This window comes from Camelina sativa, chromosome 17 (genome assembly GCF_030686135.1).
Source record: "Camelina sativa cultivar CO46 ecotype springtype chromosome 17, ASM3068613v1".
Classification (NCBI taxonomy): Eukaryota; Viridiplantae; Streptophyta; class Magnoliopsida; order Brassicales; family Brassicaceae; genus Camelina; species Camelina sativa.
In genome coordinates, this window is record NC_141896.1 from 10,715,206 (window position 1) to 10,735,162 (window position 19,957).

General features: G+C 30.3%; 3 protein-coding genes across 5 annotated transcripts; 2 read left to right on the top strand and 1 right to left on the bottom strand.

Moving 5' to 3' along the window:
• Nucleotides 1-996: 996 nt before the first annotated feature.
• On the bottom strand, nt 997-1,899 carry LOC104759373 (protein RALF-like 2). The gene has a single exon (XM_087493843.1). The coding sequence runs from the start codon at nt 1,350-1,352 to the stop codon at nt 1,083-1,085; it is 270 nt and encodes an 89-aa protein (XP_087349969.1). The 5' UTR covers nt 1,353-1,899; the 3' UTR covers nt 997-1,082.
• Nucleotides 1,900-9,209: 7,310 nt separating this feature from the next.
• Nucleotides 9,210-13,001, top strand: LOC104756680 (uncharacterized protein At4g22758). Its single transcript, XM_010479302.3, has 2 exons — nt 9,210-12,561; nt 12,645-13,001. The coding sequence occupies exons 1-2, from the start codon at nt 12,333-12,335 to the stop codon at nt 12,851-12,853; spliced, it is 438 nt and encodes a 145-aa protein (XP_010477604.1). The 5' UTR covers nt 9,210-12,332; the 3' UTR covers nt 12,854-13,001.
• A 1,383-nt stretch (nt 13,002-14,384) lies between these two features.
• Nucleotides 14,385-16,271, top strand: LOC104759375 (4-substituted benzoates-glutamate ligase GH3.12). Of its 3 annotated transcripts, none has more exons than XM_010482311.3 (3): nt 14,385-14,610; nt 14,707-15,479; nt 15,590-16,271. In XM_010482311.3, the coding sequence occupies exons 1-3, from the start codon at nt 14,477-14,479 to the stop codon at nt 16,150-16,152; spliced, it is 1,470 nt and encodes a 489-aa protein (XP_010480613.1). In that variant the 5' UTR covers nt 14,385-14,476; the 3' UTR covers nt 16,153-16,271. The 3 variants fall into 3 exon arrangements, with proteins under 3 accessions (XP_010480613.1, XP_087351429.1, XP_087351430.1); XM_087495303.1 differs by having other exon boundaries at nt 14,477-14,610; nt 14,690-15,479; nt 15,590-16,264; XM_087495304.1 differs by lacking the exon at nt 14,385-14,610 and having other exon boundaries at nt 14,710-14,850; nt 14,982-15,479; nt 15,590-16,264.
• The last annotated feature ends 3,686 nt before the right edge of the window (nt 16,272-19,957 follow it).

Here is a 19,957-nt window from a genome sequence, read left to right on the forward strand (position 1 = left end):
TTTAGAAAATGAACTACTTATAATATTTGAACTTCTTATAAATTTTAAATATTATTAATATCTTAAACAGTTATTTAAATGTTTAATAATTGAAATATTAATAATCTTTAAAGTTTTTAAAAAGTTCACAAAATAATGAGATGATATTTTACCCGTGTAGCACCGAATTAATAACATTTTAATTTTCTATTTATATCAACTCAAACATGTCCTGCAATATAACCCGTCATGTGATTTTTTAATTTGTTGTACACTGTAGAAAAAACTTCATTAAAGTCTAAATATATTATTAAATTTAAAATGTTTGAATAAATTTTATTATTTTAGAAATTGAAATACTTATAAAATTTGAACTTCTTATAAAGTTTAAATATTATTCATATCTTAAACATTTTATAAAAAATAAATGCTTTAATAATTGAAATATTAATAATCTTTAAAAATTTTAAAAAGTTATACATTTGAATTTTTAAAGTTATTAAAAATTAAAATTCTTTAAAATAAAGAATACTATGATTAAATGCATAAATATTTTAATTTCAATGTCTGATAAATCAAGTTTTCTGTTTATTCGTATTCAGAATCATTTTAGTCTCTTTTTATTAGTATGACTTTGATTCTTTACCTAGTTTTCTTGTATATTTATTTTATTCATCAGTTGAACAATATATGTCTGTTTAAAAAATTTAAATTACATCATATGCAGAAAAAATCATAAATTTTATTAACTAAATATATTAGATAAAAATTTAAAATAATTTAAATCTAAAAACAAATAAAAGTGAAAGAAAAATCACATATTTTTGTTTAATTAGGTTGAGAGATTTCCTTATCTTTAAAATGTTACCTATAATTGATTTATATGTTACTATAGTTAACGAAATTCATACTATCATTACTTACCAGAAATCAGACTAACCCGTATATTATGATACACCTATGTCACAAGTTTATAACTAAAAAATCATAAATATATCTATTATATACTTAAAAAAATGTCGTGTACTTCCGTTTTATTATATAGGGGATCCATTATGGATCATATAGTTACAACATTTCCTATAATTTTGCATAATCTTTTATTATATATTGTTCCGAAGAGCTGCTTGGCCTTTCCCATTACCGATGCGTTTACATCTTGTATTTTTGTTACATCCTCGCTTATACTGATTTACCGGTTGTTTTGGTCGACATGTTGAAGGATATTTAGGACTACATCCTGGTGCACGACCACGTCCTATTGCTGGATATCCAATTCTTTTTTGAGCTTCCACCTTCATAATGTTCATAAACACACATGATAACACAAATATTGCCACGAGTACAAATCTTGTTGCCTTCAAGCTGCTCATGATTTATGCTTTTGATTTTACTGAAATGATTATTTGCTTATAGAACAAAAAAAAGGTTTAATCCATGATATATATAGGTAATATGTTTTATGTAGAATTGTCTATACATATTACTGTTTAAGTAAAATGTCATTTTTTGCTAATCAATATGAAACAAATTTACTTGCTGCAATCAAACATTTGGAATAATTTGTGTTAAGATAACAAATCTTGTATTATTCAATCATGATTGTCTTTAAAAATTCTAGAATCTAGTGTTATTGAACTATATATCTATACAAATTAGTATTTTCATTATAGGGTGATTTGCTACAGTAAACAACAATGTCATGAAAAATATTTTATATAAAAAAATGTATGCTGATTATTCAAGAATAACACCCTACAATAAATACTAAGGGGTGTATTGAAATCATGATTTTGGAGGATTGTATGGGATTTAGGAAATTTAAAATTTTGATAGATTTGGGGGAAGTTGATATGATTTATAGTAAAATTCTTTCAAATCCCACCTAAAATCATGAGATTTTGATTTCTGTATTTTTAACTAAACAAATTATCCTCCAGAATCTCTAAGGGGTGTATTCAACTTGACATTTTAATGTGTAAAAGTTACAAATCATATGTTATTCAATCATGGATTTTAAAAAGTCTTCTGAAATCCACTGTTATTGAACTGATGATTTAAAAATCTACTTTAAAATCTACTGTTATTCAAAACAATTTGTGGATTTGGATTTTAATAAGTTTTGGAGATTCTGGATGATTTGAGAGGATTTGTTTAGTTAAAAATACACAAATCCAAATCTCATGCTTTTAGGTGGGATTTGAAAGAATCTATACTATTAAAAGGGAAGCATTTTTAATAATTAGACATAGGTTAAGAGATTATTACATGAAATGCCACTGAAAACAGAATAAGGATATATATAAATCATGTATCCAAACAGATTGATATTTAATAGGAGTCAAACAGATTGATATTAGTGGTATTAGCTGAACCGAAATTAAAAGATATAACCCTAAAAAATCAGGTGCAATTAAGATGGGTTCTAAATCGGTTTCCAAATAGATCACAGTCTAATAATAAAAATTACCTAACATTTATGAAAATTAAATTTATTACCATAAAAATCGGACACTTAAATTCAGAATTATATATATATATATATAAACATATTTAACTTGGTAATATATTTAGATATATTTCTGGAAACAACAATTTATTATATAAGGAATTGAATTGGTCAAACCTAATTTGATATTATAAATGACGTGGTTAATTAAAGAAAGTAAATATAGAATTATCATAAATGGTGAAACAACCCTTCCCGTTTTTTTTTTAATACCTTAATTTACTAGTGGTCCCATACCCACTAACATCCTAACATCAATCAATAACCGCGGATAATCAAATAAAACAAATTCCATTAAACCAAAAGAATTCCAACATTCAAATCCAATAACCAATAACATCAATCAAATAAAGAGATAACCAACAACTAACATCCTACAATGTTCCTTTGACCTAATCTAGCAACCTAACAACAGCTAGACCACAATCAATCAAGTCTCTAGAACACCCCTTCATCATCGCCTTGATTCCACGATCACACTTTGCCTTTACCTGCACATCACAAACAACAATTGAGATGCGTAAGTATTATCATAAATACTTAGTGAGGCCGTCCTCCCATCTACTGGGTTATACACACAAGCATATGAGACTCCCAAGTCAACAAACAACAACAACACAATCAACATATCAAACCAGGAAAATAAGACTCGGCAGGCACTAGTGTCGACCGATGCTCAATCGGTGTCGACCGATGCTACAGGAACTGGTGTCGACCGATGCCGGAATGGTGACGATCGATGCTACTCGAGACGGTGCCGATCGATGCTCCACAAAAGTGGTATCGATCGACGCCTCTTCTGCAGTCACGATCTGCGCGAAACTCAGCGACGAACTCCGATCTCAATCAACACAGATTCGACTCCAAACACGTCTAATCATCTCGGAATTCACTAGAAATCACAAATACAATGTACCCAAGCAAGCAAACACCACAAATAACAAAGAATCACACAAAACAAGGGAGATCTCATGCTTAGATCAACCATGGTCAAGCACTCACCTCTTTCCAGGAAGATTCTGAACAGTAGGAACGAAATCCTCACTCCTAGCAAGCTTCTAACTCTTTCCCAGCTCCAAAACTCTCAAGAACAGCAAGTAATCTCCCAAACTTCTCCCAAAAGCTTAAGAACTCTCTCTCCTTTCTTTTTCTCTCAACAGCGGCGAGTAAAAACAAATAATACGACCTAGGGTCGTTTTTTCCCCTTTTTCACACGATTAGGGTTTTAAATCAAACCAAACCGAACCAATTCGGCAATTAAATCAAACCCGACCAAACCGGAAAACATGGTGTCGATCGATGCCACCAAGGGTGTCGATCGACACCCACACCAAAAATACACAAATTGGTTCGCGGGCGTTACAAATGGAAATAGATAACATTAGATTTTCAAATTTCTTTAAAAACTTAACAATATTTTTTATGAAAATAAAACAATAATTAATAATAAGAAAATAAATAATGTAACAACTAAAAAAGGAGTATGCTCTTTTATATTGATTTCAAACTGATTAATAAGAAGAAAATATTTAAATTATAGGTAATATATATATATATATATCCAAAAATTATTATTTAAAACTTATGAAAGTTTTTAATGTTCTTAAATAACAGAGCTATTAAATTTAAATTTTGTCTAAAATCTATTTTTACAAAATTATTATATTTAATTAAAATAAATAACGATTAATAGTATAAATTAAAATCTATAATAAAATTTCATCGATTATGGTGTGAATTAATTGAAGATAATTGAAGTAATTAGTTATTTTGAGTTATGAAACAAATATTCAAACAAAATATAGGCGATATGATGGCGAATTTTGTGGAAACTATCAACGAACAATTACGAAATTTAAGCAATATATTTGGCAAACAATATTTTAATAATAAATGAAAAATCATAGACAGATACTGAACTTTTTCTATACCATTTTTCTATGTATAACGAAATTTTTTGTTTAAGCCTAGAATATATTTTTTCGTTTTTCAATTTTAATAGCACATAATTTTTTTGTTCTTTTTGCTGATTGAAGATCTAATTTGAATTTTATATTCTTGATTTCAGCGTTCGAATAGAGCATGGAAATGGTTGTTTCTCCACCTTGTGTGTCACTGTTTCTTCAAACCAATGGTACTTTGATCTATTTATTCTTTAAATTTACTTAGTTTATTGACTTTGTAGATTTTATATTATGTTAAAGTTTGATCTTTCTTTTTTATGACACACCCTTGATTGAAAATCATAAATATCGAGTTTTTATTAAATACTAATCAGGATATGGATAAGAGAAAGAAGAGCAGTTGGTAGAACATGGATCCTCAAATCAAGTAATCGAACTAGATGGTATGAAGCATGACTACATCATTCTGGCTTTTTCATTTTGTTTAAAGGTTAGATTTTCAAATTTGTTTTAAAATTTAATTATATTTTTTTATGAAAATGAAACAATAATTAATAATAATAAAATGACTAATGAAACAACTATAAAAGGAATATGCTCTTTTATATTGATTTCAAACTGATTAAAAAGAATATATTTAAATTATAGGTAATATATATATCCGAAAATTATTGTTATGAAAAATATTTTATTGTTCTTAAATAATAGCGCTACTAAATTCTAATTTTGTCTAAAATCTATTTTTATAAAAAATATTATATTTAATTAAAATAAATAACGAATAATAGTATAATTTAAAATCTTTAATAAAATTTCATCAATTATGGTTTGAATTAATTGTAGTAAAGGTTATTTTTAATGTATCATTAATTTGTGTGTTTTGTTTTTGAAGATTTGTTTTTGAGGATGGCAAACTTTGGTTTGATATTTTGGACTTGGGAATTAAACACATTAAGAAATTTATTGTTTGGTATTTAAATTAGCTAATAATTAGGGTGTGTTTATGAAGAGTTTTAGCTAAGGAGAATGTTGGATCACACAAGAAACAAGTACAAAACCATTTTACCAGGGAGTAGTACAATTAAGAGACTTTAATTGTGACGTGAAGACTATACTACTTGTGATTGATTTTATTGTGTTTAGACTTTTAAATGGGAAAACATGTAATCGTATTAAGGAGCAAGTGCATCCATCCACACATATTAAACTATTTGAAATAAACTTTTTGTATATCAATAATTTCATACCCAATATTTATGAAAATTATATTTAAGAAGTTTCCATAACCATTTCTATTAACAACAACATAACTATATGTTCAGAACCGTGCCATAGTTAGGAAAAAAGAAACATTCGCTTAGGGTATCAAAATTTGGAGAAAATATTAGGAGCATATATTATTTAGACTTTAGTCCTAATAAACTTATGTTTATATGAGACTAAATGGTTATGCTAATAATATGTTAATAATATAGATAAATACGAAACAAATATTGGGCTTTGATATGGGCTTAATTAAGTGAGTAGAAAACAATTACTTCAACAATTAAGGTTTTTTAAAAAGTTAATAAATATTTAGGGTAAGCAAAGAAATATATATCCCTTTCTCCTCTTTTCTGAACAGAACTTAGTAAACAAAGTTTTCCTCTTGGCACAACTATGTATATGTTACAAGAAATCAAATATTACTTATGAAAACAACACTACACGTACGTGCGGGTCCGTATCTAGGCACGTACGTGCATGTTTGAATCTCTTACATATTCTTTATTCGTTGGAATAAAATATACAATATCAAATAGTTAAATAAAAACTTAACATATAATGGGCATGACATATTTACTGTCCCAAAATAACATACCACATTTCTCTTACTATTTTTTTTAATGTGATTATCTTTGTTGATAACAGAAGCAAATCCAATCACTCTTTTGTCTAAACCGAATTAAAAACAAATCAAAATTGGTAGAATATAGATATTGAATGTGTCTAACATTTCTAAAAAATAATACATTTACAAACATAACTTCATATATATGTAATATATTATAAAGCAAACATAGTTTTTTACATCAACCCCGCATGTACGTGCGGGTCCGAATCTAGTTTTACTATAAATCGTATCAATTTACCTAAAATCTATCAAATTTCAAATTTCCTAAATCCCACATATGATTTGTAAATTCTACACAAATAACTTAAAATGTCAAGTTGAATACACCCTCTAGATTCTGGAAAATTTCATATTTGAGTAACACAAGATTTGTTATCTTAACACAAATAATTTCAAATGTTTGATTGAAACATGTAAATTTACTTCATTTTGATTAGCAAAAAAAAAAGAGATTTACTTATATAATAATGTATAGACATTTCTACATAAAATATATTAACTACATATATATATATATATATATATATATATCATGGACTAAACTATTTTTTGTTGTTTATAAGCAAATACAAATATTTTAGTAAAATCAAAAACATAAATCATGAACAACTTAAAAGAAATAAGATTTGTACCCGTGCCAATGCTAGTGTTATCATGTGTGTTTATGAAAATCATAAATGTGGAAGCTAAAAAATAACTGGATTCTAGCAATAGGACGTGATAGTGCACGTAAATGTAGTCCTAAGTATCCTTTAACATTTCGACCAAAACAACCGGCGATCGCGAAGCTCTTCCGAACCTAGGTTGCATGGAAACGGAAACGGAAACGCAGAAACGAAACGTTTTGGAAACGGGAAACGATTTTTTTTCAAAAATTAGATAATGGAAACGTATCTATATTAATAAATCTCCAGACATAAAAACCAAATTAAAAAATCTGAAACAATACAAATTCAAAACCTAAATATTAAATAGTTTAATTAAAAGTAAAATTGTAAAAAACGTTCAAAATCAAAATTTTTGACTAGAATCCCTATATATTTAGGGATTTTAACTTTTAAGCTACTAATTATATTATATTTTTTATCATTATATGTATCATGAATTCTTATATTTTCAAATTATTTATTTATCATATTTTAAAATTAAAAAAAAAAGAGTTTCTGTCGCGTTTCCAAAACGGAAACGGAGTTTCCATCGTGTTTCCAAACAGAGATTTTTAGGAATCGTGTTTCTATGGCTTGTTTCCGAGTTTCTATGAATTTCCGTTTCTGAAACGTTTCGGAAACAGGAAACACACCTCAAAAAAAGTTTCCATGCAACATATCTGAACAATATACAATAAAAGCTTACAAATATGAAAATTCATGTAAAATTAATATTATTATATGATCATTAATGGATTTTTTAATTCTAAATCACTTGGGTCTTCATATATATACTGTTATAATCAAGACATGCATAATGGGAATAAAATGGCTTTTGTCACGAGATGCCAGCATGATACTGGCTGATCCATAAGCTTTTTCAAACTATATGTAACAAAAACAATTAACTACACCGTTTAACTTGAATAATTTTAAAACTATTTGGGTTGTATTTCTTTAATCTAAATTACTCTCCCATATATATATATATATATATATGTTGCCCAAAAAAGTAGTTATATATATACCATTAAAAAAAATCTATTTTATTTTGGAGGTACCACCCCTAAAATCAAGAAATGTATATCAAAGAAAGTTGGATCTTTGTCGTTGCAAGACAAACTGTGGTCTATTGTTTTTAAGTTCAAAGTCAATCTTTAATAATGCATGCAAAATATATAAGGGCAATTGACAAAAATAATATCATTTTAATTTTTTCTTCCACGATTAGCACATATTTTCTATTTTCCAAATTTAGCACAAAAATTCTAATACTAAAATTATTAATTAAAATATTTAATAAAAATTGGGAAACGCATCGTTGTTATACCATGGCGACCACCGTATCTTCATCTCTCTCCCATAATTACTCCTTCACACCCCCACATCCTCCTCCATCTTCAATCGGCCGATCGATCTGGAACGTTGCCGTTCTATCTCCGCCGTAACCGCCAATTAGCTTAACTTCCTGTTGCCGCTCTATCTCCGCTGTCACCGCCGATTAGCTTAACCTACCGATTGGATCAGAATTCAAAGAAGAGGAGTGGTGTTGGAAACATCAGATAGAAGGCGGCAAAGGTTACATCTTCATCTTTTTCGTATGTATGTATGTTTAGAAGGAATTGGGTGTCAGTTGTGCCGTAATTAGCGCTTCCTAAAGGCGAACGACGAGTGGTTATTCAAGACGATGAGACGATATTGTTGTCTATCTAAAAAATGTATTAAAATCTCTCTTTTTCCTTACTAGCTTTTCAATTAGTGGGAAAATGTCAAAGGATGGTGAGAAATATTTGCAGCCGTATTGTTTGATGCGTGTGTGAAGTTGCTTTCTTTTGTATTTCCAAGTCATGTATTTTGATAGTGATTAATTATTGGAAATCTCCTTAGTAAGTTAAAGTGGTGAACGCCATATGAAGTACTGTCATATTTTCTTTAGGTTATAGCATTATGTGAGAAATTCAAGGAGATCTTAATGGATCAAAGCGAACGTTCAGGTTAGTTCTTAGTCTTGCATATCTCTTTGGTTAATTCTTTCTACTGCTCCTGATAAAACTGAGCAACGATTTAGTGTTCGAATTCAAGAATTGAGACAAAAAGATGTTAGATGAGAAGGAGCACTTAGTATGGGAGAAGGAGCGCTTAGTACGAGAGAGGAATTGGGATCTCTTTGAAGTCGATCGAAACTATCGAAATTGTTGTTTGAGATGGTAAAGATGGATATATTTATCTTAAGGACTGTCTCGTATCCGAGTTAGCTTTATGTCTAAAATCACTGTTTTTTTTTTTTTTTTTTTTTTTTGTTAATGATTTTGCCTCAATGTATACTCGAATTAATGGCTTAGATTATTGGTAGACACAAAGTTATCATGTTCAAATCCTTAAACCACAAATTTTAGGAAGACTTTCCTAAAAGTTTTAGGATGGTTTAGGAAGACCTTCCTAAAACCACATAATTTCTACGTCCACGGAACCTTTGATTCCATGAAGGTTTTCTTGAAATTCAGGATGGTTTCCATAAAAACATTTGGATTTTCTAAGATCAGGATGTGTATAAAATAAAATCACTATCCTCTTTCTACTGGAGTAATCTACTAATATTTGACACAGTGAAACAAAAACTCAACAAATAAAAGTTTTAAAATCATATTTATTTAAATTTAGGAATGATATAACGCTTTTGACCATGACCATGTTTTCTATTAGAAACCCAAGTTCCTCTGTAAGTATCTCCATCAGCTCTAGTAAAAGTCACAAATCCTTCCATTCTCCCAGATTTGAATTCACCTTCATAAGTAGCTCCACTAGGCCGCAAGAATTTGCCTTTTCCTGAAACTCTGCCTCGTTTCCAATCACCTTCGTACAAACACCTATCTTTCTAGAGATACTTGCTGGATCTGTGTTAAAACCCGCTGGAGAAGCTTTCCATGTAGAGATATTCATTGGGATTTGGGAAGCGGCTTCTCAACATCAACTAAAGGCGTGGAAGTCACACACCTAGTCGTTCCTTGAGATCTCGATCTCACCATTGGACTAGAAGACTGAGCTAACAACACCAAACAGTCACATCTCTCTACTTCGTCGCTGTTTAAAATCACCAACACCAAATAGAACTACGAATCCAAATTATAATGGAATCGACGAATCTCTGATTAAATCACTTCATTGAAGCTTTTATCGATCAATCTAGCAATTAACTGAAAGATCTGAGATTGAAAATTTGGAAAATTCATCACAAACTTCACGGGATCAAAGTAAAGCTTAATTAAAGCTTCAAGTGAGTGATCTCAGATCGGAAAATGAAGATCTCAGATTAGAAAAATCATCGCAAGCTTTGCCGAAGAGAAATGTTACAGAGATCGGGTTTGATTTTTTTGAGTTTTTTAAAATAATAAATATTGTTCTTAATTAATACTCAATATTAAAAAATGCTAGATTAGGAACATTTCAGTGTTTGTGCTAGTTTTGGAACAAAAACCAAAAGTTGTGTTATTCTAGGGTATTTCTTGTTAACTAATCATGGTTGTAAGAATTTTCAGTTTTAGCAAATTATTTGAAATATTCTGATATTTTTTTAATAAAAGAAGTTAGAAAGAAGTTAGAAAATTCAGATTGAATCTTTTTTTTTGTCACAAGAGTGTCTTTATTTTATTAAGCCAATTAAACAGGCCAAAATTACAGTCAAAAAGCTAAAAACGAAAGCCCAACTACAAACAAGTCTATGATGTAAACAAACTAAAAACTAAAGCCCACAGGCCCAATTAGAAAACCCTTCTGAGAAGAAAGAATCTCTGAAACACAGAACACGTGTCACAAGAGAAGCTTCAGGGAGGACACGTGCGAGACGAAGAGGTAGAAGTCTGAAGGTCTCCGGTCACCGGCAACGGAAAGCATCGCCGGAAAACTTCATTTCCGGCTGAAATCACTGACGAACAACAGAAAAAACTCTCGATCTACGCCCACAGGAAATGGCGAGTTCCAATTAGCTGAGAAACAGACTCCATCGAAGCAAATCTTACTCTTCTTCTTCGGAAAAAACTTTCAATCTTCAAAGAGGGTAGATCGGAATCTCGATCTACACCCAGAAAAAGCAGCGGATTCCAATTTTGCTGAGAACCGATATCATAAACCTGCAAGCCAAACAAACTCCACCGATCCATCAAACTTCGGCATAGAAACATGCAACATCATCAATTACTTCAAATCAAACCAAGTGAATGAAAGAAGCAATCAAAAGCAGATCCGAAGATGAACCGATTTAGATGGGACAACAAAAAGATAAAACCCAACACCGCCGAAAGAGAGGCGGCAGATCTACCAGAGAAAAGCTGGCCTAAACGATGCTAAGGTAGCCACCGCTGCCGGAGGAAAGCCGACCAAAACGATGCTAAAGAAGCCATCGTTGCCGGAGAAACAAAGCCGGACATCATCCCATAGAAAGCAGATGCATGCCGGAGCCAAGGGCCGCGCCAAACGGTGCTAAGGAGTCACCGATGCCGGAATTAAGCCAGCCAACGGTGCTATAAAAGCCACCGATGCTGTAGAAAAGCTAGCCGACGTTGCTATGGGAGCCAACAACGCTAGAAGAAAGCCGACCAACACCACTGAAAAAGCTAGTCGTTGTCGGAGCCAAGGTAGATTATCGGAAAAGACTTACTCTCTCTGAAAAATTTAGAGAGAGAAGAGAGAGAGTCCTCCGTAAAGACAGTGTTCATAAAATTCAGATTGAATCTAAAACATTGAAATTCTGTTTGGAATATTTACATATTTATAATTATTTTCTTGGTATTATTTTGATTATTTCCTCCGAAAATTTCGAACATTATCACATTTATTTCGTGTATACATTGCAACAGAATGAACTTATCTCACATTCTTAAAACTTAAAACACGGAAACATAACAAAAACGCGTACACACAATTCCAAAAATCTCCAAATATCGCCAAAAAGTTTTAAGATTTAACAAAAAGAACCCTAAACACCAAATCTTGATTTTAAATACCTCTCCCTTCTCATCAAAATCAAAAATTCGATTTTTGTTCATCTTCTTCCTTCCTCCTCTCGGATTCCTCCTTAAAGTTTCCACCTTTCGCCACCGAAGAGAAAACCCAAATTCTCGTCGGCAAAAAATTTCATCTTTATTATTATTATCTCCGGTGGCGTTTGTGAATGGTGGAAACTAATCCGGTCGGTGATAATCTTAGGCTCACCCTTTCAACAAAAAGGGCGAGCTTTTACATCAACCCTCTTCTCTCTACAGACTCTGTTTTCTCATTCGGTTCTTGCAAAGAAGGCTGGTACTACCGTTGCATCGGCCTCGACCCGTGACCCATCATCATCATTCATCCTTTGTTGTAGTAGATCTTGTTTTTTTATAAGTTTTTGAAAAAAAAAAAAAAGGATGGTGCTTTGCAAGAAGAAGAGTCAGATCGTTAAAGGAAACAGAATCTTGATCAGCGTTACGTTTCTTGGTAGTGCTGGTCCGATCAGGTTCGTTGCTAATGAAGGTGATCTCGTCGCAGCTGTGATTGATACTGCTTTGAAATGTTACGCTAAAGAAGGTCGTTTGCCGATTCTTGGATCTGATTTCAAAGATTTTGTTTTCTATTGTCCATTGGTTGGACCTGGAGGTGATGATTTCTCAATTTACTCTGTTTTTAGTTTCTAGGGTTTGTGAAAGTTTGGTTTTGATTATTTTATGTTTTTGGTGTAGCTTTGAGTCCATGGGAAGCAATAGGGTCGTTGGGAGTGAGGAACTTTATGTTGTGTAAGAAACCAGAGGAGAAGAAGAAGAAGGTGGAAGGAGACAATGGAAAAAGTTCGAATTTTCCGGTTAATGGAGCTAGAAAAGGAGGAGCTGGTGGAAGAAGCTTTAAGGCTTGGATTAACAAGTCTTTTAGTCTTAAAGTCTCAACTCATTAGCTCTCTCTTTTGAATGTGTGTGCTCACTCAGATTGGTTCTCTGTTTTTTTTTTTTTTGGTTTTTGTCATGTTTGAACTTATGATTTGTTTTGTTTCTTACGATGAAGTTGCTTTCAGGAAATAAAATAAGTTTGAAGTTCTTTTGATATTTTGTGTTCTCAATGTGTATTCTGCAAAATTAGTTTTAAAATTTTGATTAACAGAAATGTGAAATTTTGCATTGCGTTTTTTTTAGTATATTTGACTATGCAAGTGTGGTTCAGAGACGAACAGAAAAGAAAAGAAAAAAGAAACAAAATCAGAATTTTAACAAGGAAATCACAACTTTGATGTAGGCGCAATTTGTGGAATTGTTGTTGGAGTAACTTTATTGGTTATTGAGACGAGATAATAAAAGCGATTTTGATTTCTATCGATATGTTCACTGTTTTTCTATATTATCTGTTAGACAGTTAGTTAATATGTATCTCTTGGAGTTTATCAATCAACTACTTTTTCTTTTATGATGAATTATTGAATTGTTAAGTAAAGTCTATATTTGCATACAAAGTCATAAACATGATGTATCCGGTTTATCTTCTTCTTATACAAATTTACAACTACATGTACTTTTAGAGTATAAAAATTAAATTCACATATTGGTTACATAGAAGTGAAACTATCTATCTATATTAGCCAATATATTGAAGTCGGATGTGACCTTACATCTGAATGAATAGATTATCAGAGTAGATTTAGTCGGTAGATTGCGTGAGAAGTCGATCATTAACCCTTGATAACCTCATGGGGCATCTACTCCAAATGATCCAAAATTTATCTTCTCAAATTAAACTATCCCACGTCTCTCTTTTTTTAACGTTTCTCTATTACTGTTCGTTTAGAAAATGTATGTATGCCTAGCCCAGCACATGTAAGATAAGAAGATGTTGTAGGGTTGTAGCAAATTAATGACGAGTTCATAACGAACAATGACCCTTTCATTTTTGAACGTAGGTAATTGGAAGAAATTAATCGAAATAAATATACAAATTAAATTAAGATGAATATCGAAGTTAACTAAAATATTTAAAGAAGAACTGAATCCAAGTATCCAACTAAGCTTAAAAAAATACAATGTTTTAGACTAGTATACTAATACTAGGGCTTATATATATAGATGGATCAAAATATAGTAATGAAACATGTTTTACTAATAATACCACTCAAAAGTATATTTTTCATAATTTACTGATATGGATGCATGTGATATGTAAGTTTCAAGATAAAATTAGTAACTTTACTGATATGTTATGCATGTGATACGCAAGATCCGAGGAAGTTGAGTCCATATACATATTTTTCAGAAATCTAATTCTGTCAAGCATATATTAGAATATCTCAAGTTCTTAATTAAGGTACAAACATGAAGAATCTTTTGGAAGCTTAAGATCTATCCAAAAATCGTTTCACACATTTACCGATATATTTCTAACGTTTGCATGTTATAAAATATTTATAACGTTTACCGATATATTTCTAAAACAATCATGATCTTAGTTAATTAACTAAGATCATGATTGTTTTACGTTTGCATGTTATAAAATATTGTGTTATTGTTTTGTAAATTCCAAATGTGAAAATATCATGCCCTATAATTCTAAAAATGGTGGTTGTAGTACGGGAACTTCAGGGGGAGCACAAAAGATGATGCCATGGAATGAAATTTATTTAGACAACTTGACCTTCATGTATGATATTCGGATGCACGTTATAAGCAAGTAAGTCCATAGTTTTAAACGAAACTCATGAATGAAATTAAATTACTCATATAACAAATTAAATAAATAAAATCATTAGTTTCTTGTTCTGTCTAGTAATGTGAAAGGTGTGGAGAAAGGAAAGGCGATGATGTTTTACTTCACTAAACTCGAATCCAACACACCCTCTGGCTTGCCTGCTCGAGTCGCAAGCAGTAGCTATTTAAAGAGCAACTATTTCAAGAACCGTCCATCGAACTGGTATTATACGTACACCAGTCCTGATGAAGTTATATTATGTCCAGACTACAAACAGAATCTCTACTGCCATTTGCTTTGTGGTCTGGTTCAAAGAAATAACGTTACAAGAATTGGTTCTATCTTTGCTTCAGTCATGGTCCGAGCAATCAAGTTTCTTGAAGATTCATGGGAGGAGTTGTGTTCAAACATCCGATCAGGGCAGCTCAGCGAGTGGATCACAGACATTGGTTGTCGAGATTCCGTGTCTATAGTTCTTGGTGCGGCTCAGCCAGAAGTGGCAAAGACCATTGAAAAAATTTGCAGCCAAAAGTGTTGGAAAGGTATAATCACAAAACTTTGGCCAAGAGCTAAATATATTGAAACAGGTTCGATGGCTCAGTATGTTCCCACCTTAAACTATTACTCTAATGATACGCTGCCTCTCATTTCAACGATCTATGCTTCTTCGGAGACTCAATTCGGGTTAAATCTCAATCCTATGTGCAAGCCTGATGATGTATCGTACACTTTCATGCCCAATGTGTCCTACTTCGAGTTCATACCAGTGGATGGAGATATGAATGACGTTGTTGACCTTGGGGATGTGAAACTCGGATGTTATTATGAAGCTGTGGTCACCAATTTCTCAGGTGAGCTAGATAGTAAAACAATATGGATTTCAAAAACTATTTTTTTTTTTTTTTTTTTATGTTATGATATTGAGAAAGTTATTTTTCTCTCTTTTTATAATTTCCTTCAGGCTTGTATAGAATAAGAATTGGAGATGTTCTATTGGTGACTGGTTTCTACAACAAAGCACCTCAGTTTAGGTTTATAAGAAGAGACAACGTAGTTTTAAGCATTGACTTGGACAAAACTAACGAAGATGATCTGTTTAAGGCGGTTAATCGCGCAAAACTCGCTCTTGACTCATCAGATCTCATGCTAGTTGACTTCACTAGCTATGCTGATAACTCCACTGTCCCGGGTCACTACGTAGTTTATTGGGAAGTAAAGGACAAAAACGAAGACAAAAAGAGCAAGAAGCAAATGGACCTCAAACAAGAGACATTCTCCAAATATTGTTTACTAATGGAGGATTCATTTGACATTGTTTACAAGATCTGTCGGTTCAAAGAAGAATCTCTAGGACCATTGGAGATAAAGGTGGTGCGTCATGGGACATTTGACTCTCTTATGGATATCTTCATCTCACAAGGTGCTTCGATTGGTCAATACAAGACTCCAAGGTGCATCAAATCTGGAAAAGCCTTAGAGGTACTAGAGAAAAGTGTGGTAGCCACATTCTTTGGTACTGGATAGATAATGTTTTGCTTAGTTAGTTGTCAATAAATATGCATGTGCTTATGCTAGCTGCGTATTAATTTTCTTAATTGTTGGATTTTCTTAATCTGTTTTAAATATTACTGAGTGGTTCCGTACGCAAATCTCGAATCATTTTATAATTAAATAATTGTTTTGTTTGGTTTTAAAAGTATACTACAATGTTTATTAACTAGACTCCCAATTAGGCTAAGTGATGCGGTTTCTATTGTTTGTTGATCGTTTGCAACCGTACGGCTTTCGTATCTTGGATGTTTATGTTAGATTTTGTGTTTTCGGTTTTTGTCGATAGTTAATAGTACTATATATGTAGGATGTAAAAGTAGTCAATACAACGTAATAAACAAATGATTTCATCATCACCCAGTACGTGGTCGCAAAGATGATCCTAGTATGGATTCTCTTGCAAAAATAGTCGCTGCAATCAGTGGTTATATGTTTGTTTGGATTAATTTGGAGTGTACGCTTGCTCTCTTTTAGCCTAGTCGATCGATATAATGGCGTGCTTGTATAGTTGTATCCAACGAGCAAACAATTCTACCCACATACGTAAATGTAACACAACAATATAAATATTGTAGTGTTTAATTTTTTGAAAGAAATTTTGTATGAATATATATGACTTTACGCCTCAAACTAATTGGCCAAACAGCCAATTTTGGGCCTAATATGATGATGATGATGAACAAAAAAATAATTATCTCACAGTATGTCTTTTCTTTGTGGTTTTGGCTAAGAAAGACCAAAAAAAAAAAAAAAAACCAATTCCAACATGTAATCACGTAGTCTGATCGAAACTTGCGTAGTTATTATCACGTTGCGTTCACGTACGTACTGATTAGTTTTAAATTTTGATTAGTTTGTCACAAAACGTTAGTAGTAATGGAGATAGACAATTTAACCACATGCATGATTTTGTTATTAAGCCCTTTGATTTCGTCGTTGACTTTATCGAAAAATTATTTGTGTGACTCTCAAATTATTGTTGCACTAAGTCACGAACTTCTCCACCGATCACCACCACCGGCACCACTTTCCATTTTTCTCTTTACCTCTAAAAGTCATTTTGAATTATTTTTTTGGTTAAATATTATTTTTTCAAAAAATCTTGAAAAAATATATATATATATATAATTTTTTAAAAAAAATCTTAAAAATATTGATTCATAGTCTTTATGGCTCTATGCATTTGATTGTCATTTATGACTAGATATTCACCCGCGGTACACCGCGTGGCTATCTTTTTATAAAAAATGTAATTTGTTTTATAAATTAACTATATATATAACTAATGTCTAATTTATATATTTTTAAATGTATAAACTTACAAATATAGATATATTAGTTAGTATAGAAATTCAAAAGTATTTTGTTAGTATATAGAATTCCTACGTGTACTAAAAGTAGGAATGTTATATCGACCGCTAATATTTAACTATGTATGTTTTGTTCATATCTATATATACATTTTTGAAGACATTTATAAAATAAATCCTGAAGTTGACACTTATTTACAGACATGCTATTGGCATTAAATAATTAATTTAATAACAAATTAATTTTACTTATATTTGATATTTTTCTATAGAAACTAAGTGTTTTAAAAGGTAACAAACATAATTGTAAATGTATACATATTTTATTTTCTTATTTTATAAGGAGGTGAGTGAAGAGGTATTATTCTTTAAAAATTTTAAAAAACTGATTTGATAAAAAGTGACTTTTAGCCTCACATACTCTAGCATGACTGGTTTAGACTATATAACCAACACTAAAACTATTAGTTTATTTCATATACTATAGATTTGTAGTCATAGTTTAGAAAATTAACTTATAAATTATTTAGTATATGAACTACAAAATATTACAAATACTACAACACATTCTTAATATTTCAAAAAAAAAATTGTATACACATAAAAATATACACTAAGTGTTAGAACACTTAGTTTTGTTAGTGTATATTTTTATGTGTACACTAAGTATATACCTCTGTTTAATTATAGAAAACAAAACTAAGTGTTCTAAAATTTTGATATTCTATCTAATAACAAATTTAATATAATTAGGTTATAAACTGTATAAAACGTAAGAAAAAGAAAAATATTCTAAACAAAATTATAAATTAATTAGATAAAATTTAATTAATTGGGAATTTGAAAACTAAATAAATTAAAAAAATATTATTTAAAATATATTAATTTATAATTTAGTCCCGCGGTGTACCGTGGGTGAAAACCTAGTATTTATAAAAAGTTGATGTTATATTCATAAAATGTAAACAAACCAATAAAATAATTGACCTGTAGTTCAATCCGTTCGACTAATTGGCTCAGTAACCCGAAAGACTTCCGGTCTGTTTTAAAAACATTGTCATTTATTGATTATGCCGATTGATTGTTTAGGAAATGTTTGTATAGAGAAAATATTGTTTTGTAAAATTGGAAACTTAATATTAATTAAATTAATTATAAACTTAATACTTAATGTTAAAGGAAGTGGTTCCTATTGTTTTGGAAATTTTATTAGAATAGGAAATCTTGTTTTCCAAAAATCAAAACTTAATACTAATTAAATAAATAAAAATAAATTAATAATTAATGCTAATGGCATGCTTGTAAATAGGTTGCAACTTTAGAATTTATTTGCTAAATGTCTCCAAAAATGTATATATAGATTAATCACTCGTACTTATAAAAGGAAAAAATAAACTTCTAGCTGGTTTAATTTTCTAGATCTGGCTTCGGATAAAAAAATACATTCACTAAATGTTTGACAAATATTACAATGGTGGATGGAAGTATTGGAACAGCTTTTTTTTCGTTCAAAATCTGACTTTTTTAACATTTTTTTTTCTTGGCAAAATACGAAAATTTATCCTACTATATTAATTGAGAAGTACTAAAAGAAACTGACCTTAAAAAGTGTTAAAATTTACATTCAAATGCCATTAAAAATAGTTAAATAAAAGATAGAATCATTAAGGGTAATATTGATAATTAATAATTAATCATCTAGCCTAATTATCTAAGTAAGCAGAAAAAATCGCAGGTAACATGTCAATCAGTCGTTTAACAGCTTAGATTTACCAAATCTAAATACTCTTAACAATAAAATAAATTACTAACCACAATAAAATTATACTCATAATATTTTCATAACCAAAAAAAAAAAAAAAAATGTTTTATTGACAAAGTTTTTCAATAAATATTTTTAAAATACAAAAGTATAATATAAGCAAGATGAATTTATAATCACAAATGATTATAAATAACATAATAACAAAATAAGTGATTACAAATTTACATATGTAAAAACTTATGCCCGCAGTTTAACGCGGGTTAGTACCTAATTTGGCTATTATATGAGTGAACGCGAATCAAAAACTTTTAAAATTAAAAATTTATAATATCTCCATCTTGATCTAAAAAACAATTACATAAATATGTCCATACCTGTAAAATATCTAGATCCGTGAAATATAGCTAAGATAATTAAAATAGTTTTTTTTTTTTCATTCAAATTTAAGAACATACTTATTTGGGATATTCTAATAAATATTCCACCTTTAAAAAAAACATATAATTTAAAATATATCTATTTTTAATCTGAATATATATCTTGATTCTGGTATCAGAATACCAGATTCTAATCTAAAATATCCATATATTTTATTTTGGATTAGATCGAAAAGAACAAATAATTACCGAACATCTCAAAGCTATAAATAATGAAATAATAATTACCGAACATCATCCAGTTTCGTGTTCTTGATTATTATATT